Source organism: Lemur catta, chromosome 2 (genome assembly GCF_020740605.2).
Source record: "Lemur catta isolate mLemCat1 chromosome 2, mLemCat1.pri, whole genome shotgun sequence".
Classification (NCBI taxonomy): domain Eukaryota; kingdom Metazoa; phylum Chordata; class Mammalia; order Primates; family Lemuridae; genus Lemur; species Lemur catta.
In genome coordinates, this window is record NC_059129.1 from 19,053,180 (window position 1) to 19,074,433 (window position 21,254).

Consider the following 21,254-nt stretch of genomic DNA (forward strand, 5'->3'; position numbering starts at 1 on the left):
CCCGCTCGACTTCTCCTGACCACGAGCGGGATCTGAGCCGCGGAACCCTTCGTCCTGGAGCAGCCGAGTGGCACGGAATAGAGCCCTCACCCCAGCCACCCGGCCACTCCGGTCACCCCGCAGCAGGCCCGGGCCCCTCCACGACCCCGGAGACCGGAAGTCCCTGCCCCACCCCCGGCAGCCGCGCGGCGCGCCGGAAGTCCAGCCGTAAACCGCGCCGCGCCGTCGCGAAAGCACCGGTTCCCCGTGGTGACGGGAGACGCGGCAGATGGCGGCGCCGGCGGTGGCGGAGGCCGGGGGCCCGGCTGAGGCGGCCGAGTCGGCCGAGGCGGTGGAGCTGAGCCGCACCCTGAGCCGCCTGCTGCCGGGGCTGGAGGCCGACAGCAAGCCGGGCCGGCGGCGCGCGCTGGAGGCCCTGCGGCGCGCGCTGGAGGAAGCGGGGCCCGCCGCTGACCCTGCCGCCTTCCAGGGCCCCTGGGCGCGCCTGCTGCTGCCGCGCCTGCTGCGCTGCCTGGCCGACCCGGCCGAGGGCTGCCGCGCGCTGGCCGCGCACTTGCTGGGCCTCGGCCTGCGGCGCGCCGCGCGACCCCGCGACGCCCTGCCGCGCCTGCTGCCCGCGCTGGCCGCGCGCCTGGCCGGCCCTGAGCCCGCGCGCCGGCCGCCGCCCGAGGCCTGCGAGGAGCTGCGCCTGGCGCTCGTGCAGCTGCTCGGCCTGGCCGTGGGCCTGGGCGGCTCGGCGCTCGCGCCCCACCTGGACGACGCGGTGCGCGTGTTGTGCTGCACACTGCTCGACCCCTTCGCCGCCGTGCGCCGCGAGAGCTGCCAGTGCGCCGCCGCCCTGGCGCGCGCCACGCCGGGTGAGCGTCCCGCGTCCCCAGTCTCCCTCGCCCAGCTGCACGAGCTGGTGCTCCCCTCCCCGACCCCCACCTTTGCCCATGTCAGATTCCTGGAAACACCGCAGGAACTTCTTTTGAACTGGTTGGGGTGGGATGTGCTCTGGTAGCTGCCACTCGCAGGGGTGATTTTCATCCGGGTGGTTGCGGCGACACAACACGCTTTGAGAAACTCCGCTCCAATCAGTTCAGAGCTTTTTATCCCTGTTTCTGTACTCGAGTAGGCCTCTCTTCCCTCATCTGGCCTCGACTGCTGTCCTTTAGCAAGGGAGGCCACTTCTCTCCTGCACTTTAATCCATTGTCATCATTTTAAAAGTCCTCATCTGACTAGGACATTTCTTTTTCCTAAGCGGCCACTTCTGCAGGTCTTGCCCCCAGTTCCCTTTCTCTGCTCTCAGGCTGGGATGTGGAACTATAAGAGGCGCCTACTTAGTGCTGGCAGGAAGGCTTCAGGGAGGGGGCAACGGCTGAAAGAAATCCCTGGACGGGAGGGAGCCAGCCTTGAAGAATAAGCTGGTCAGATCAGAGGAGCAGGAAGGGAGGGAGGGAGAGGCTGTCAGGGGCCGGAGGTGGGCGGTGCCACGATGGTAAGGTTTGAATTTAGCAGGAAATGAAGAACTGTGTTGAGAAGAGAGGACTCAGGTCCGGGGTTTTAAAAGATCACTAGTGCTGTGTGGAGAATAGGTTGCAGAGGTGGCAAGAGAGGGAATGAGGGAGTCATTGGGATGGTTATTAGTCCATATTTTGAGTGTGGCTTGGACATGGAGTGGGGAAGCCTGCCAATAGAGGCAGAGGAAAATGAACAGGTTAGGGACATTTTGAAGATAGGACTGACACAACCTCTCTTTGAATTGGGTGAAGAGTGAGGAAGGAGATCTGGTGTGGACTGACAAAGGAAGAACCCCACTTAGGGTAAGATCAAGGTTTCCATTTTGGTCACGTTAATTTTTGATTTCAGATAGTCGAGATCTCTAGTGGAGTTTGGGGGAAAAGGGAGATGGCCATTAGGAACTCCACACATTTAATGCTTTTCTCATCACCCTCATCCATCTCTGTCCCTGGCCTGTGCGCCAGTCCCCTTAGGCTGCTTCTCATTCCTTGGGCAGAGCAGCGGGTGGGAGGGGGGGCGGTTACTCCCAGCCTTCCATGTTCCCTATCTGCTGGACTGTACCTTCTGTGCCCCAGCCATGTGGTGGGTGCTCACCGATGCCTTGTGGAATGGAAGACTGTTTCCTCTGCTTGACTGTTTCCTCCTCCCCATCTCCAACACATCCCCTCTGCCTCTTCTCTTTCCTGGGTGGGAGACCTCCTCTGGCCCCTGTCACACTGAGTAGTAGCTGCCTGTATCTGAGAACTTGAGAGGTTAAAGAACTCACCAAAGCATCACTGAAATAGCCATTTCACAGACAGATCCCAAGCAGTGTAACACTGAGGCTAGAATTCCAAAACAACACGGTCAGCCTGGCTCTCACAGAGACGCTTCTGGTTCTGATTTCTTGTGAGGACTGTACAAGTAGGAGGTGGAGTGACATTGCTTAGAGTGGTGCTGGTCTGATTTCCGAAAGGAAAGGTGTCTGGCTTCGGGTGCATCTGAGAGTGAGCACATGCTCAGTGTCCTGGGCTCATCTTCTTTCGTTTGGCCACTGTCCCTTTCAGGCCTCCACCGTAGCTGTCAGCAGACTCAGGCTCTCCCCCTACAGCTCCCGTCCTCTGCTGCGGTGGGGTCAAGCCGCTGGCCTTTTCCCTTTGGTCTGTCTCCCCAAGCCTTTGAGGTATCAAGGTGCCATCCCTGAAACTTTCCCTGTGCCAGGTGACTCGAAGCTTTGCTTGGCAGCCTGGGTCATGTGCTGTTCCTTGGCAAGGGCCTCGGGTGGGAGAGGAAGGGAGCAAGAAAGTCACGGGTGCTGGTGGCCAGTCCTGGGAGCGCACAGAGCTGGGCCTGGGGTGAGGCATGTGGGCGAAGCTGTGGTGATCGGTGGCTTCCCTGTCCCACAGACCACTTCCACATGCAGTCGGAGTCTCTGATCGGCCCTCTCATGCAGACCATCTCCCACCAGCACTGGAAGGTCCGGGTGGCTGCCATCGAGGCCACAGGCACCGTGATCCAGTTTGGCAATGGGAAGTCTGTGGACGACGTGCTCTCACACTTTGCTCAGCGGCTCTTTGACGACGTCCCACAGGTAACAAGCCTTTCTCTGCTGGACAGTCTGTTCCTGTCTCCGCCAGAAGCATGCCGACCTACTATTTTTAACTAATGCGCTTGGTTTTTCTTTTTTCAAGATGTTACATGCACCAAATGTCCTTTCCTCATTCTCAGTCACAAGATGTTCCTGTTTCACATCTTTGAAAAGCTATGAGGGAGCTGAGTCGTTTTAGAACGTTTGTTATTCTTAATTCCAAGGAATGCAGGAAAGGATTATTTCTGTAATTATGGTATCTTAGAAGGAAAAAAAAAAATCTGAACCATGTGTACTTAGCAGTTTGCAGAAGTATCTTTGACATACCCGTTGGTCAAGGCAAGTTTGCTGAAAAGGCAGTGGTTGCCGGACCTGGTGTGGGAGGGGACAGTGGGGCTGGGCACAGACACGTCACGTTGCTGGGCTTTGGAGCCCGCAGAGGGACAGACAGGCTGGAGTCCCACAGACGGATGTCAGAACACTGGCTTTGCTGCTGGTAGAATCTGGCTTGGAGGGGGTGTCTTATGTCTGAAGCCCCATGCGGTGTTGAAACTTCATGAGCTGTGACCACGGTGAAGCGATTGGCCCCAGGTCACTCAGGACGCTTAACCCATCATCTGTCTCTGTGAATTTACCTAGTCTAGGCATTTCACGTAAGTGTAAGTGTAATTGTACAGCGTGTGATCTTTTGTACCTGGCTTCTTTCACTTTGCACAGTGTGTCCACTGGTCGTCCACCTTGTAGCAGATGGCAGACTTTGTTCCTTTTTGTGGCTGAATAGGATTCCCTTGTACATGGATACCTGGTGTTTATTCATTCACCTGTGGGTGGACACTGGGTCGTTTCCACCTTTTGGCTACTGTGAGCAGTGCTGCTGTGGACAGGTGTGTCCAAGTCTCTGAGTTCCTGGTTTCACTTCTTCGAGTGTATGCCTGGGAGTGGAATGCTGGGTCATGTGGTGACTCCATGTTCAACTTTTTGAGGAGCCACCAAGCATTTTCCATGGCGGCCACCGTTTTACTTCCCACCAGCCACATGCTGGGGTTTGAGTCTCCATGTTCTGCCAGTGCTTGTCGCTTTCATTTGTTGTTACAGTCAGCCTCGCAGGTGTGAGGTGGTGTCTCGGTGTGAGTTTGGTTTGCATTTCCCTAGTGATTAGTGATGTTCGCAATTATACAGGAATGTTAAAAGAAGAAAGCCTGGGCCGTGATAAGAACAGTTTCCTCTCCACTCCATGCTGAGGAACTGGAGGAAGTGATTGACTTGCCTTGATCTCAGGGCTGGGGCTGGAGGTGGGTTTCCTGTGGGGACATAGTGTGAAGGTGGCAGGTTGAAGATACCACTCGGGGCTTTCAGGGCCAGGACAGAAGCCCGACTCAGTTACCTACACCGGGGCCGGCTCCAGGTGTGGCACGGCACCTACTGGGGATGTCTGCTCTGGCTCCACTGCTGTGCTTCATTCCCGGGGCTGCCCGAAGACAGGGGTCCTCTGCCAGGAGCCTCGTGGGGCCAGCTGAAGCAGAGTTTGTGTGTGCCAGCGGGCCTCCCCTGGAGCCGAGGCAGGGTCCCCACAGGGCAGCAGGGAGGGGACCCTGAAGCAGGGGCTCTGCCCAGGGAGGAGGCAGTGGGTACTGACCAGCAGTGGGTACTGCCTGGCGGTGTGACAAGGCTTCCACCACTAGCTCAAGGCTGGGCTGCAGAGGGCAGCTCCAGGAAGGGCAGACAAGAACAGACCCCAGCGAGAAGCAACAGTACGGCAGTGGCCGGGGCACCTTCCGGCCTTCCGTAAACTGAGGTAGGTCATGGCTGACAAAGAAAGTGGTTTCTTTGTGTCATAGGCCAAGCCTTATGCTTCAAAAAATGTAATGACTCTGTCTGGAGAGCTCTCTGTGTCAGTAGCTATCTGGAAATGCCATAACTGTATCGACAGCTAGTTGTCAATACAAACAGTATAACTCAGCATCCACAGCTGTGTATAGGTACGACAACTGTATCTACAGTGATTGTAAATACCATAACTGTTGACAGCTAGCTGTCAATACGAACAGTATAACTCAGCATCCACAGCTGTGTGTAGGTACTACGACTGTATCTACAGCGATCTGTAAATACTATAACTATCGACAGCTAGCTGTCAATACAAACAGTATAACTCAGCATCCACAGCTGTGTGTAGATACTACGACTGTATCTACAGCGATCTGTAAATACCATAACTATTGACAGCTAGCTATCAATACAAACAGTATAACTCAGTATCCACAGCTGTGTGTAGGTACTACAGCTGTATCTACAGCTACCTGTAAATACCATAACTATATTGACAGCTAGCTATCAATACAGTGTAACTCAGTATCCACAGCTATGTGTACGTACTACAACTGTATCTACAGCTATCTATAGATACCATAACTGTATCGACAGCTGGCTGTCAATGCAAACAGTATAACTCTGGATCCACAGCTATGAGTAGGTACTACGACTATATCTACAGCTACCTGTAAACACTGTAACCATCAGTGCTGTCTGTAAGGTACTGTTGAAAAGTGTCTTTTGGGTTATTCAAACATGTCAGGTGCTAGATAAAAAGCTTTCCCCCACCTGCCCCCAAAAAACCTAAAATCTGTGAAATGCTGAAGCTTAAGGGAGTAGATTTGGAAATGATGGTTTCTCCTCCACAGGGCTGGGCTGCATTTGGTTCTTTGTGGAATAAAGGGCATTGGTGATGAGCACCAAGATGTGAGGATAGGTAGCTGTGTCATGAAGAACTAGATGCCTTAATTCTTGATTTCAAAAAGTTGAATTGGAAAGTTCCAAGTTAAGGGAGAACGGAAGATTGTTCTTCATGTTCACAGGCTGTTTTTCCCTTTGGTTGCATGCGTCTGTCTGGCTCGGTAGATTGTACCGAGTACAGAGTCCTCCAGCCCAACAAGCCCGATCCCACAAACCTGACCAGGAGTAAGTAGTAATTCCCAATCCGTTTAAGTTGCTTTTTTTAAGAAAATGGCTTAGCAGCTCACTCCTGTAATCCTGGCACTCTGGGAGGCTGAGGCCGGAGGATTGCTTGAGCCCAGGAGTAGGAGGTTGCAGTGAGCTGGCACTCTATCCAGGGTGACAGAGCGAGACCCTTTCTCAAAAAAAAAAAAAAAAACTATTTCGTACTTAAACCATCACATGGCAGCTCAGTATCCAGTGCTGTCTTTGAGCTGGAAGAAAAGGGATGGTTTGTCTCAGACTAACTGGAATTTGCATGTTTCTTGTGATGCTAACTAGAGGCCCTAGGAAAGGGGGCAGTGGGTGGGACATGGTTGTGAGGTGAAATGGCTGAAACCTCCTTTCTACAACAGAGGCCTGAAATATGGGGGTGGAGAACGAGTGTCTGTCCTTAGTAGGGGCCTCCAGACACCCAGGCGCACTGGTGGGACAGGCTGGAGGGGAGGAAACAGCAGCGAGGCCAGTTCAGTGAGTTCACGCTGCTTGCCAGTGGCCAGCCTAGGGCAGGCTTTTGTTCAGAGCATTCCAGAGTGTGCTCAGGACTCACTGTCGTGGCCCAGCCGTGTCCATGTGCCCTCAGAGAAGGCCCCACTCATTCTTGCGCATGCTCTGATGCCGGGTTGGGTTACGGCGTGGGTGGTTTTGGTGGCTGGCCTTTGACCAGCGCAGCTTCTAGGACTGTCAGCACATGAGGCGGCTGAGCTTGGGATTTGCCCTTCTCAGGTAGCGTCGCGGTGAGTACGGCTGTGTGGATGCTGTCTGGTTATGGTAAACCGTGGCCGTCCAGGTCCTTGGACCTCTAGTCATGTGTATTCTCAAGTGCTTGGGAGAATCTGTTTTCCCAGATCTCTGTTTGTATTTTGGTTGTTCATAGGCTCTCAAGCCAGTTAATATAACCACCTTGGTTTTTTAAAGTAACTCTTTATTTAGAACAGCTTGACTTAAAAGAAGTTGGGAAAAAAACGCATGGAGCAATCTGTGTCCTTCAGTGGCTCAAGTGCCTGTCGGCGTGTGGGAGCGCGGGGTGCTGCGCCCGGCAGTGCCAGGTGCTCTCCCCTCACTCACCTGCTCATTCCTTGTTCCGTGGCGGGAACCTAGTGCCGCGTCCTGTTAGTCCTTCCCATTTTCAAATGGGAATGAGCCCCCTCTGAGTCCAAGTGCGTAAGCACACAGTGGACTGCCGATGCACAAACCCCTTCACCTGGGAGCTGCCTCGAGTGTCATGAGCAGCTCCTAGCCAGGTAGAGCCACCTCACCCTGAAATGCCAGGAAGAACGTTCCCCTCCTGCTCCCCTGGCCGCCTGCTCTGGGTGGGGCAGCCCGGTGGTGCTACACATGCTCCGGAGTTCCGGAGACCAAGTTGGGGCTGGGTTCTTCTCGGGCTCTGCTGGGATACCTGGTGTGTTTTTAAACCGGTTTCTTCCCCTTGTGGGAAGTCATAGATAGAGACCTGCATGTAACTTCTCAGACAGCAGCAGGACTGGGGGGCCCTGGTAGCTTCCTCTGGCATCCATGGGCTCTGGGACCCGAGGCCCTTGAGGTATGGCCTCTATGCCGGCACTTCCTGGTAGCCAACAGCTTGTTAAAACACCCAAGTGGAGACAGTTCCCAGCGTGGCTGGGAAGTTTTCACACAGAAGACTTTGTAAACGTGCCTCATCTCTGAGGCAGTGGCCGAGGATCCTGCTCTTGCCGACACAGGACCAGGCCAGGGCCCAGGGGACACATGTGGCCCAGCCAGACTCGGCAGTGTCATCTCTGCATGCCTGGCCAGAGGTGCACTGGTGGGGCGGCTGGAGGGGAGAGGCCCGGCCCTGGGACCTCGGCTTGGAGGCTGGCCCACGACCCCAGACCATGCATTTATTTTAGGACGATGTCCACAGGGCGGGACTCGGAGCTGCCTAACGAATTCTTTGCTCATTGCGAAGCCTTTCTCTTTTCTCTCGTATATAGGTCCGCCAGGCGGTGACCTCCGTGGTGGGGGGCTGGCTGCTGGAGCTGCGGGACCGCTACTCCTTCTTTCACAAGCTCATTCCCCTGTTGCTGAGCAGCTTTGAGGACGAGATGCCTGGCGTCCAGTGAGTGGCCGTGGTTCTGTGGGGGTCCACGGCCCTTTGTGCTCAGAGGCCTGGAGTCTGTGGCCGGTTACGCCCCGCAGGCTCTGGACAGAGCTGTGTCTTCAGTCGGCAGCAGCGGTTTATCAGGGACTTGTTTGCCTAAATTGTTGTTCGTGATACTCAGAATCTGTCACAGATTCCTGCCCTTGTCCCCCTGTCTGTATGTTATAAGATTGTGGCTGCACAAAAGGTCTCTGTGATTTTTAAAATATTATTTTGTATCTATTTAATACTTTGCATGGGCTCGTGGAGAGGAATCAGGCAGTCACCTTTTAATGCTGTCAGAAAAGTGATGAACAGACTTTCTGGTCTCCTCGGGGACGGGAGAAACGCCCCACTCATGTGCCCAGAGGAGTCTGCTGGCACAGCCCCACACCCTGGCTCAGTGAGGAGCGGTTCTCTGGGTCCCCCCACGTCTGCAGGGGCTCCCAGAGCTCTTCCCACAGGGCGCTGGCTGCACTGCAAGTTGCGTCTGTCTGTCTGCTGCAGGGAGCTGGCCACCAGCCTCTGGGAGAAGGTTGGCCTGCAGTGGCAGAGGGAGAACGAAGACGACCTGAAGGACAAGCTGGATTTCGCCTCGCCGCCCCCAGTCCATTATCCTCTGCATGGTGAGTGTCACCTGAAGGGGAGGGACGGGCTGGGAGGTGGCTCCCTGTGCAAGCGGGAAAGGGGTTTCTGGGCCCTGAGGGAGTCTTCAGGGCCTGCAGTTCTGTTGGCCCAGGCAGCCACTCAATCAGGAAGGCAGCAGGCGTCCCTTGTGCCCCCGCTGGGCTGGAAGTCCTGCCTGCCTGCAGGAGCCGGTGCTGCCCCCTGTCCTGGGCAGGTGGCATGCCTTTGTCCTTAGCATCCTCCTGGTGGTCTCCTCCCTCTTCTGGGCTTTATTGTAAAGAGGCAAGTGGGTTTCCAGCAGTATCCAGATACACCCCTGGAAGGCCTGCCTCATTCCCTTCAGAGTGTCTGTGAGGATGTGCTAAGCACGTGCTGCAGTCCTAGGCAGCTCCGCCGGTGGTGGTGGTAGTTTCGGAAACAGGCACGATAAGGGTGCTTGTCATTTTACTGAAAAAGAGCTGAGCACATAGGTCACAAATGAGATGGAGCCTTTTATTTCCACGTAATTTCCACACTTGGAGCAGGGTCTCCTGGAGCGCAGCCTCCCTGTCCAGTTTGCTTCCTGGCTGGGCCGGGCAACACTCACCCTCGTTAGTGAGTCTGCAGGAGGCTCTTCGCTTGTGCCATCCAGTGCTTTTATCATTTCCATCTGTCTGCAGGGTGTTTTCTTAAAACTGAATTATAGATATACACTGATGAGGACAGAAAAAGTAGGTAAAAATGCAACCGGATCATATACCTGTGAGAGACTTAACAGTCTCAAAACCTCCAACATCACCTCTCTAGGGGCAGGTCTTTGTGCCAGCAGGGACTGTCGTGAGCTGTGACATGTGGCACTACGGCAACCTCCCGCATCCTGTGTCTGGTGTGATATTGAGTTTGTGGCCACAGAGCTCCTGCTCCCCTCAGCCCGTGAGGCACGCGCTCCTTTCCCATCTCTGCTCTCGCGGTCCCCACCCTGTGAAGTGGGGTGAGGGAAGCACACAGACTTCGGAGAAGGTATCAAAATGAGTTGCTAACAAGATTTACTCTGATTGAGTAAAGTTAGTTTGAGGACACACTATCTTTTTAAAAATGTGGAACTTAGACGTAAAGATTGCTTATGAATTCATTTTTAAACACGCCCTCTGTACCTGCGACGGAGGCAGGATTCCTCGGTGGGGGGGGGGGGGGGGCGTCTGTTTCCACGTCCTGTCTGTGCTGTCTCCTGTCAGCCGTCAGGAGTGAACTAGAAGCCAGACTGTCATGTGTGTTTCTGACAGATTCCACCTGGGTTTTGTTCATTGATTAGGAAATAATTCTGTTTAGACGTGAGGTCTAGTGCTTCTGCCTAACAAGTTCTGTGCAGGACCTGAGCTGCGTGTCAGGTGGTTCTTACACGCTCACTGTCGTTCACCCTACACAGTCGGCAGAAAGTTCGTCAGGTATGGAAGGAACAGAAAGGGTTGTCCTTGTGATGTAGGAAGATTCTTATCCTTGCCAGTAGGCATTGGGTCACCTAACAGATCCTGCTGTAGAGGGAAGGAGGGACAGGAGACGGGGACTGTTCTGGAAGATAGAACCCTTGGGATGTGCTAAACGAGCCGGCAGAGCAAGGCTGTGCTGACAACCCTCCCTGCTGCCCTCTGGCTGCGCAGGCACCAGGGGAGGGGCTGTGTCCGTGGTCAGGGGAAGACAAGCTTTTCGGGTGCTGCCTGACTTAGAAATAGATGTTTCTGACATAATATAAAAAACTAGTTAGTATTTCTTATGTGGCTTGGAGACTGTTATGCACAGAGTTTTTGTTTCAATCAGAGCACGATAAATGTAAAATTGAATCACAACCAAAGTCAGTGGCATAATCACCAGATTTTATTAGATTTTTGACATTTTCCTCTAAAATTACTTTTCTTCGGTTTATAGATTTGAATTTTAAATAGAATTTTTCAGATTTTTTTTTTTTTGCAGTGTTTCAAATGTCAGATAGTGTTAGTTTCTTCCTCAAAGCCTCACCCCACCCACACCCTCCCCATGCCCCTTACCTGGGGTCTGTGACTTCCCTTTCCCCAGGTGGCTGCACCCCACGGCCCCCAGACTTGACAAGCACCACCTCTGCCATGCAGATGTGGGGCACATCCATCCCCTAGAACTTCCCTCTGGCACTGGCCCCTGCCACTCTGCCTTCCGTCCCTCTATTTCCCTTCCTGGGACATCGCGTGAAGGAAATTGTAGCGAATGTGGCCTTTACATCGGCGAGATACACTGGAGGTTCGTTTAGCAGTGGTGGCAGAGGCAGCCACGGTGCCCTCCTGTCTAGCGTGAGTAGTGTTCGTCCCTCGGGGGGACCGCAGTTGATCTAGTCACCAGCCAAAGGACATCTGGATGGTTTCTAGTTTGGGGTGATTACCAATAAAGCTGATGTAAGCATTTGCATGCAGGTTTTTGTGTGTGTTTATGTTTTTATTCTCTTGGATGAATACTTGGGAGTGGGATTGCTGGGTCACATGGTAGCTGTTTAACTCGCTGCACTGCCCTGTTCCTCAAACACCCTGCGTCACTTTGCGTTCCCAACAGCACAGAGAGATTTCCAGTTGTCATGCGTTCTAGCCAGCAACTGACATGGTGGGGGACAGTGGTTTTTAGCCTTTCTAATTGGTGCGTAGTAGATTTAATTTGCAATTCCCTGATGACAGCTGGTACTAAGATCTTTTCATGTGCTTATTTCATGTGCCTGTCCCTATGTGTTTGGTTAAGTGTTGGTTGGAATCTTTTACCTGTTGGGTTCATTGTTTTCATGTCATGGAGCTCTGAGAATTCTTCATGTGCTCTGGATGTAGGCCTGTGCTTTGCAGTCTCTGAGGGGGCCGCCTTTGAGTTCCCCTGCTTCTGCCTGCCTGGGATCCAGGTCTCGGCCCCACCTCCTCTGAGCTGGCTCTGGCAGCCGCGCTCCCTTCTGCAGTGCCCTGTGTCCCGGCAGGGGTCGTGCTATTTCTTACTGACTGGTGCTCTTGCTCTGTCACTCCCAGAGGACAGTCTTGTCCACTGCTATGTCCCAGCACCAGGCAGGTGAGCCAGGCACAGACAGAGTGGCTCCCTGAGAGGTGGGCGAATGAGCGGATGATGTGCCTCTTGCCTACAAGAACAGACAGTGTGATTGTGTGGTTGGATCAGAGAGAGTGTGAATGGACAGAATTGGATGACGTTTATAGATCACTGCTAATATACACTGTGCACAGGTGTAGTGACCTATCAAATAAAGAATGCAAGTAAGGTAGACCTGGATCAGAAGTTTAACCAGAGCCCAACTTTCCTCTTTTTCCTAAGAAAATAAGGTGTGCATTGCATAGAAACATAATTGACAAGCACATAGTTTGTCATCAGCTTTACAGACAGGACATAAGTTTCCTGTTACAACACTGAAAAAAAATTTCCACTTTTAAAACCAAGTTATGTGCTAGGAAGATTGGAAGGACTTCATTTGTCTACTTCAGGTCAGTTATTTACCTGAACAAAGTGCCCCTTCTGTCACAGAAGCACAAGTTCATGCTTGACACGCATCTGACAGTCGAGCTGCAAACCGCCAGCAGCAGATTGCCTGCTGACAGTGTGTTCCGGAGTCCTTTCCACTTTGAAATCATCTCACTCCTAAGATTGTTTTCCTTGGCAACGCCTGAGTGCAAAGGAAGCGCCTCTTCGTAATGGCGAATGGCTTGCCAGATCTTTTAACACAGGAGAATAGAGTTGGCTTTTTAAAAATCTATTTTAGAAATAAGTAGAGTTCCCTTGGAATACATATCATTGTAATGCAGATTATCTTCCACATAAAGCCTTCTGTGTTTCCACGTTCTGCCTGAGCGCTCATACCTGCTCCACTGTGCTTGTGGTTTCACCCACATGTTTAGAAAGATATGACACTTGAGTGGAAGTTGTCAGAAATGTTAAATTGTGCAGAGAATAAAAGGAGAAACAGGCTGGAAAACCTGGTTTGTGTTGTTTGGAACCAGCAAGATCCCACTGCATGGAGACGACCCACTCTGAGTTAGCTTCCCATGTTAAGGAAGAAGGAATCTTGGTAGCCGGGAAGACAAGAAGAGCCTCCGTCATTTAGAGGATGCAGGGCATATCTCATTTAACACTGAAACGGACCTCATTGTCCTCGTACAAATAAGGAGCTGAGGACTGAGGGGCTCAGTGGCTGGCCCACTGTCGGCAGGTCGGTGTCTGCACCTGGACCGACCCCGCCCCGCTGGCCTCACCCTCTCCGTCGGGTCTCCATTTCCTTCAGTCACTTCCTGGACACCTCAGAACCTGCCGCAGGACACAGTGTCACTGCTGCCTGTTCGTGATAGTTTGTAAACACGGCAGAGGGGCGACCTGACATCAGACTTGGATAAACAAATTAAGAAATCAATGAACTGTTGTTCTGCCTGCAATTAAATTACACTTAGTCTAATTGTGCAAAAAATGAGGTGATTTAATGTTCCATCTGCATCTGACCCCACTTTCCACTGACTGCTCCTTGATCCGAGAGGCAGGGAGAGTCGTGTTTAACACATAAGCCGGGCAGGAGGCCCCTGACCTCTGCTTTGAGACCAGGTCTCCTGCAGAGCTCCCGGGGCTGCCTCCCCTGGCTGCACTTGGTGGCAGATTTGGGGTGCTCAGCACCAACTTAGTGCCCGACCAGATCTGTAATGAAGCCACTCATCAGAAGTGACTTTAGGGTTGGCAGGAAGCTGTGTGGTGGCAATAGCATGAGGTATAGACACAGGTAGGCCACAGCACCTGGAGTACCTAGCAGGTCCCCGGGGAACCGACACTACGGTGGGAAGCGGAAATGTGCATTCAGAACGCCGTGTGTACCAGTGTCTCCTGTCGGTGCGAGCCTCAGGAGGGCAGGTCCTCATCTGCCGCTGATGGCTGTGAGGGGTTGTGGCTGCCAAAGGCCATGGACGCTTCTCGGACCACAAGCCCTCAGAGCCTGTCCCATCACCCTAATTGGGCGTTCTGTGTGGTGAATACCTAAGCACTTTGCCTGTGTGACAGGTGGCCTTGTAATTTGGTAGTAAGATCCGTCATCGCCCTGCAGAACACACCATGAGAGCGTTTATCGGAACATAGTCACTTCTCTGTGGTCACATTGATCTGCACTATGTGCCGGTTTTGTTTTAATTATTAATTCTCAAGTGTCCTAGTCTTTCTTGCTGGGAAAGTTACCAGTGGTGGGAGAATAAATAATAGCTTCATAACGTCTGATCCAGAGCAGAGGGCAGAGCCCCTGTGCTCGCACAGCCAGTCAGGACGTTGGTGGGAGAGGCCTCCTGATTGCCGCGAGCGTCCTCAGTCCCCTGCAGCTACCCTCCTGCCGCCAGGCAGGGTCGTGGGGTGACAGTCAGCAGCAACCGAGGGAAAGGAAAGCCATCACCTCGGCTTGGGCCGGGGGTGAGCTTTGATCCTCAGACCTGGAGGTTGTATACCCCTCCTACCCAGCCTATGTCTAGAAATTATGAACTTCGACCCCTCCACTTCCTAATCTGTCCTCACCACCTTCCCAAATCCTACCCTTTTCAAATGGCGTCTGTCCCCTCTGTTAGGCAGCGTTGGGTTTTTCACAGTGCATCCTCGCCTCTGCCAGTGGGTTTGTCACAGTGCATCCTCATCTCTGCCAGCAGCTTTTAGCAAAGTTTAGCAAAGTTAAACAAATAAGTTGACCTTGCAGATATTTGCATCTTCTCTGATAAGTCTTGTCACTGGGCTGACAGGTGGGTTCTCCCAGGGCTGAGCCTGTGGGCGCTTGTGTCTCTGCTCCACTTAAATTGTGTGTTCATGCTTTTTTCTTGATAAAGTGCTGCAATTATGTTTTCAAAGAAAAGATGAATAGAGAGTTGCTGAGCTCTCTGGACACCTGACCTGGCAGTTCTGGGCTCTGGACTTGAGTTAATAATGGCCTGCGGCCTCGGGGCACTTCTCAGTGTTTGCTGCTGCCAGGGCTGCATGATGGATCTGCGGAAGCAACCACCTCACATTCTGGTTCATAAATCAAAACATAAATAATCCAACCTGGAAAGGAATTTGGATTTGGAGAAATCAGAGCCCTTGTGCATGGCTCTTGGAAGGGCAAGATGGTGCAGCCAATTTGAAGTAGTTGGCAACTTCTTAAAATGTTAAACACACACTTGCCGTGTAATCCAGCCATCCCACCCCGGATTCATACTCAAGAGAAATGAAACTACGTCCACTGAGATTCGCGTGTGAATGTTTACGGCGGTGCTAGTCATAAGAGCCCCAAAGAGGAAACAACTCTCCCTGTCTGATGACTGAGTGAACAAAGTGAGGTATGTCCAGACGGTAGAATGTCACCCAGCAACCCAGAGGAGTGGAGCACTCACGGGCAGTAACGTGTGTGGATCTCAAGCAAGCTAAGTAAAAGAAGCCCATTTATATAGAATTTCTAGAAAAGACAAAGCTATAGGCTCCAGAAAACAGATCACTGGTTCCCTAAGCCAGGACTGACTGCCCATGACACTAAAGGACATGTCAGGATGACAGCAGGGACCTGAACCAGGCTATGGCAGTGGCTGCACAGCTGCGTGAATTCCCCACCACTCACACACTTGAGATGTGCAAGGTCCGTGACATGTAAATGAGACCTCAGGCAAGCCGTGTTAAGAACCTTGCTGAGGCCAGGATCAATTCTAACAGTCTATGCATTTGGTGAATATTTATTGAGGATGTCCCCACAGAAAGGGAGTTGAACTCCCATCCTGCTTCTGTACCTGAGCAGCACGTGGACTGCAGTTGGCAGGACAGGCAAGGCCTTCCCAGGGGAAGACAAGACCTTGACAGCAGGGTTCCACGGGTGGCCAGTCTGACCAGGTCTGGGAAACAGGAGCTGCAGGAGGAGAGAGGCCAGGCCCTTCTTGGGGGAAGCACCTTTGCCACAGGCCCTCTCACTTGTCCTTATCAGTGGATTCGCATGATTTTCAGTACAAGATAATTTTGTTTATGCCTCAGTTCTGTTTACTTTGTGGATACTTTCAGGAGGAAACCACTTTGGGGACACAGAGAAGGTTGAATTCTGTCAGGCTGGTAATTTTGGAAATTGCTATTTTGGAAGCTTTCAGGTACAAGTTGTTTGAATTCATCCAGTGACCCAGGCGGTTGATTTCAGCCTGGTATTCAGCACACCTTTTTTGTTTCTGAGCACAGTCTCGGACCTGTCAGGCAAATAATGCTCGAAAATGCTAAAAATTTAGGAAAAGAAACATACATATGTACTTTGACCCAGAAATTCTGTGGGATTAGGAGTCAGTTCTGTGGCTCTACCCACCCACGTGTGCGAGCACAGTCGCAGCACCTGCCTACGGCAGCCGCAGGTGAGCTGGGAAATGCACTTGTGCACTCACAGACGTCACAGCTACCTGTCCCCGCTACTGGGGAAAAGGTCAAAACAAACAGAATGAAAAACCATTTTTAAAAAGTAGTCCTGAGCTCATACCCACGTGTCAGAGCGTAGATGGGTACAGGCTTCCCATGGAGCAGCTCTGTGGTGCGTTTCAGGACACTAGATGCCAATGCCCAGTGGCCCGGTGGTTTATCCTAGGATTTATCCAAGTTAAGCAATCAGAGGTGTATAAAAATATTTACATACAAAGATGTCCATCCTAGTGTTAGTTATAAGAAAGTTGGAGGCAGTTGGGTCAGTAAATTCTAATGCTCTATTCCACGTGGCTAAAGTCATTCTCTAGAGTCTTCTCTAGTTTTCTAGGGCATGTCTGGCCAGCAGAACGTCCTGCAGTAACAGACACTGCCTGTGCTGTACAGTAGCCACTGGCCACATATGGTTATCGAGCACTTGAAATGTGGCCAGTACCACTAAGGAACAGAACGGTCCATTGCATTTAAATTTAATGAACTTAAATTTAAAGAGCCATATGTTCTAGCAGCCACTGTACTGGCAAGTGCATTTCTAGAGTCTAGAATAAGAGTTGGCAAACCTTCTTCTGTAAAAGGCCAGATAGTGAGTGTTTTAGTTTTGCAGGCCACATAGTGTCTGTCACGATTGTTCCTCTCTGCCATCACCACGTAAAAGCAGCCGTGGGACAGCAGTAAGTGAGTGAGGCTGTGTCCCAGGAAGACTTTATTTATAAAGATAGGCAGCAAGGTCAGATTCGACTTGTGAGCTGCTGTGTGCTGACCCTTGTTCTAGAAGGATATTACGTCTGCTTTATTACGTACAGAAAAACAGTTTCTGAACCATATACCGTCACCTGCTGCACAACCGTGTTTTAGTCAACCGCAGACCATGTAATATGACAGTCCCATGAGATTATTATACTGTGTTTTTACTGTAGGTTTTCTATATTTAGATATATATATAAATACTTAGCAATGTCTTAAAACTGCTTACAGTGCTCGGTAACATGCTGCACAGGTGAGCAGCCTGGGAGCAGTAGGCCAGACCACACGGCCTGGGCATGCGGCAGGCTGTGCCAGCGAGGTCTGTATACGAGCACTCTAGGGTGTCCACACAAGGGCAGAGTCACCTAACAACGCATTCCTGTCATGCGTCCCCACAGTGAAGCGATACAGGACTGTACCGGTACGGTCCAGTGTTTCTGAGAACATCCCTATAGGCCCACATGTCTGCGGAGCTGGTCTGTTGCGCTGGTGGCAGGTCCCACCCCTGCCACTCCTGATTGCACGTTTCCCTCGTTTCACAAACTTGCCACGGTGGGTGTGTCTTCCATCAGAAAGAAAAGGTGTATTTACACTTGGGCCTTTTGTTTGTTTCTTACAAAATTGTGACAAGCTCACTTAAACTGCCAAGAGAATTTGAACGGTTTGGAACTCATTTTCGAATATAGCACAAAAACAGAAAAGTAACGAGCAAGTTGTAAATGGGGTCTCATGGTACAGGCTGTTCTTTTTATTAAACCATACCCTTTAAATTCTTTTTTTTTTTTTTTTGAGACAGGGTCTCACTGTATTGCAGGGGCTGGAGTGCAGTGGCGTCAGCCTAGTTCACTGCAGCCTCAAACTCCTAGGTTTAAGCAATCCTCCTGCCTCAGCCTCCAGAGTAGCTGGGCTACAGGTGTGCGCCACCACGCCCAGCTAATTTCTTTCTATTTTAGTAGAGATGGGGGTCTCACGCTTGCTCAGGCTGGGCTCGAACTCCTGGCCTCAAGCACACCTCCTGCCCCGGCCTCCCAGAGTGCTGGGATTATAGGCGTGAGCCCCTATGCCCGGCCTATACCCTTCAAATTCTGACATGTCATAGTTGCATTTCTATCTTTAGTATTGTTTTGAATTTTTAATATCAAAATCTTTTAATCAAAATCCTTGAAGACTTTTTTGTAGAAATTGACAAACTGATTCTAAAATTCACATGGAAATGCAAAGGACCCAGAGCAGCTGTAACTTTGCATAGCAGAGTTGAGAGACTGGCACTCCCTGCTGTGGAGACTTACTGTGTAGCTACGATGATGGAGACAGTGTGATATTGGCAGGAGGACAGATGAGTGGGACAAAAGAGTCCAGAAGTGACACACACACATGGAAAACTGACCTCTGGCAGGTTCCAAGGCAGTTTAGTGGAGAGAGGATAGTCCTCCAGTAACGATGCTGTAATAATTGGGTTATCCATATGCCAAAAAGTGAACTTGGATCCATACCTCATATGATATTCAAAAATTAGCCCAAAATGCATCCCAGACCTAAAGGTAAAACCTAAAACTGTCAAACTAGGATAAAACCTTTGTGACCTCAGGGTGGGCAAAGCTTTCTTAGATATGTCATTAAATGGACACTCCGTAGAAGGGTAAAGTGATAAATTGGATTTAATCAGAATAGAAATGTTTGATCTTCCAAAGACATTGTTAGGGCAATGAGAAGACAAACCAAAGACTGAAGAAGATACGTGGAAATTACATAAAATGAATATATATGAGGATTTGTCTTCAAAGTACAGAAGAACTCTTGGAACTCAGTAAGAAAACAATTCAAATTTTTAAATGGGCAGAGAAAAGATTTGAAAAGACACTTCAAGAAAGGTGACATAGACAGCAAATAGGCACCTGAAAAGATGCTCATTGTCATAAGTCATTTGGGCAAAGCAGGTTAACACCAGGAGGGAAATACACTGTCCCTTCTCAGGCCGGGTTAAACTTAAGACTGACCGTGCCAAGTACTGGTGAGGACGGGAGAGACTGGAACTCTCACCCGCTGCTGGTGGGTGTGCAGCGGTGCAGCCGCCTTGGGAAAAGTGACATGTGCACCTGCGTCTGGTCCAGCCGTTTGACAGCTAGACACTTGCCCAGGCAGTGTGAGAGCACATGTCCACACGGAGACCTCACAGGAACGGTCACAGCAGGGTTGTTTGTAATAGCCCCAAACTGGAAACAACTGCAACGTTCATTGCAGACGAGTAGGTAAATAAACTGGCATATCCACATTGTAGAGCACTTCTCAGCAGGAGGAGGAATGGAAGCATGCTGTAGCACGCCATAACACGGGTGGGTCTCAGCATCATGGCACACAGTTTTCTGAAAAGCCAGTGTCTGCCACACGGCTCCACTCACATAAAATTCCAGGAGATGCAGCCTGACCCGTGGCGGCAGAGGCAGGTCTGTGGTTGGCGGGGGTGAGGGCAAGTGGGTGGCCGCGTGAGAGAGGCCCAGGAGACTTGGGGTGATGGTGCTTTTGCAGGCATGTCCCTGTGACAAACGTACCAACTCTGTAGCTTGCTGCGTGTCACTCACAACCCTTGTAAAGCTGTAATATTTTTAAAAAATTATGGCACTTTATGACTTTGTTTCTATCTTGAGAGTTGTTTTGGATTTTTAAGGCCTCAAACTGGTAGGTGCACCTTAAACAAGGTCTGTAGTAAATTACTTTTCCTGTGAGTCGTTGAGGTTTTGTTTGTGAGTTTCTCATTTTATTTTCTGATCTTTTTCACCCCCCAGAGAGCCGTCCTGTGCTGGGCTGTCGGGAGCTCGTGTCCAGGAACCTGTCCAAGGTCCTCCCCGCCCTCTGCCGAGACATCTCCGACTGGGTGGTGGCCACCAGGGTGAAGGCGGCGCAGCTGCTGCCAGTGCTGCTGCTCCACGCCGAGGACCACGTCACGCAGCACCTCGAGGTGGTCCTGAGGACGCTGCTCCAGGCCTGTGCGGACGAGGAGGCGGCTGTGGTCAACAGTGTGAGTTGCCTTGTTCTGGTCGTGTTCGCGGAGACCTGACTCGAGCTAGTGCAGTCCCCGATGTCGGTGTGCAGGCCTGTCCTGATGACAGGCAGACGGGTCGTGTCGTCACCACTGCAGCTGAGAAGCGGGGTGCTCCCCTCACCCTCAGGTTGCCCACCCAGGCGACTGCTGGTCTGTTTCTGTCCTGTAAATGACAGTGTGTTGAAGGAGAATCTTCCATGCTTGTCTCCAGGCACAGTCAGGCGTGTGATTCTGTGTGTGTCGTGTGAACCTGTCGTTCACCAGACACAGTGCCCGCGTCCCAGGACCAGGCAGCTACAGAGATGGAGACCCTGGGAGTTCAGCTTCCTTGTATGGGGCATTCAGGCCCTTCCCGGCCTGTGAGGACTGTGGGTGACCCAGGCAGACGCTCCAGCAGCCCCAGGTGTCCAGCGGGTGGTGTCCCTGGTACCTTCCTCTTTTTCACAGCCCGTTGACAGCTGGACTGCTGGTCAGTGCCCTTGCACTTGTGGAGCCCCACGACCAGCCCACACCCTTCTCACGTGACTGTCGGAGCGAGGCCACCACATGCCCTGTGCAGACGGGAACCACCTGTGGGCACATCCTGGTGCTGGGGGGATGACTGAAGCTTTTACTGGAGGTTTTAGTCCAAATTACCCTTCTCGTCTTAAATCTCAGATTCCATCACACAGAAACTTTTGCTAACAGGTTTGATTTTTACTGTTCTAAGTAATCGTTACTAATTTAGAGTAAGTGTTGCAATTTCCACATTTTAGAAAAAAGCCATTTTAAGCCTGTTCTTTACATGGCATGGGTTGTTTGGGTTTTTTTCTACTTTTCAAAAACTATCATCAGTTTAAAATTGTTGTATATAATCCTTTATGTGGCATATAGCTTCAATTTTTGGATATCAGGTTTGTCACTATAGCAGCCAAACTTTGTGCAAGTTTTCTTTTTTGTTAACCATGTCCTTCCATACAAAACTCTTCTGTTTGACGTTATTCTATAGCCCCAATCTGATTTTTTTTTTTTTGAGACATAGTCTCACTTTATTGCCCTGGCTAGAGTGAGTGCCGTGGCATCAGCCTAGCTCACAGCAACCTCAAACTCCTGGGCACTTTATTGCCCTGGCTAGAGTGAGTGCCATGGCATCAGCCTAGCTCACAGCAACCTCAAACTCCTGGGCTTAAGCGATCCTCCTGCCTCAGCCTCCCGAGCAGCTGGGACTACAGGCATGCGCCACCATGCCCGGCTAATTTTTTCTATATATATTTTAGTTGGCCAGATA

At 51.4% G+C, this 21,254-nt stretch overlaps 1 protein-coding gene across 1 annotated transcript in view; it reads left to right on the plus strand.

Moving 5' to 3' along the window:
* The first annotated feature begins 268 nt into the window (after nucleotides 1-268).
* Nucleotides 269-21,254, plus strand: part of DNAAF5 (dynein axonemal assembly factor 5) — a 47,383-nt gene continuing 26,397 nt past the window's right edge. The window contains exons 1-5 of the mRNA XM_045542914.1: nucleotides 269-857; nucleotides 2,890-3,074; nucleotides 8,018-8,142; nucleotides 8,671-8,789; nucleotides 19,731-19,963. Of these exons, the coding sequence (XP_045398870.1) occupies nucleotides 269-857; nucleotides 2,890-3,074; nucleotides 8,018-8,142; nucleotides 8,671-8,789; nucleotides 19,731-19,963 (1,251 nt within the window). The remainder of the gene's footprint in view (nucleotides 858-2,889; nucleotides 3,075-8,017; nucleotides 8,143-8,670; nucleotides 8,790-19,730; nucleotides 19,964-21,254) is intronic.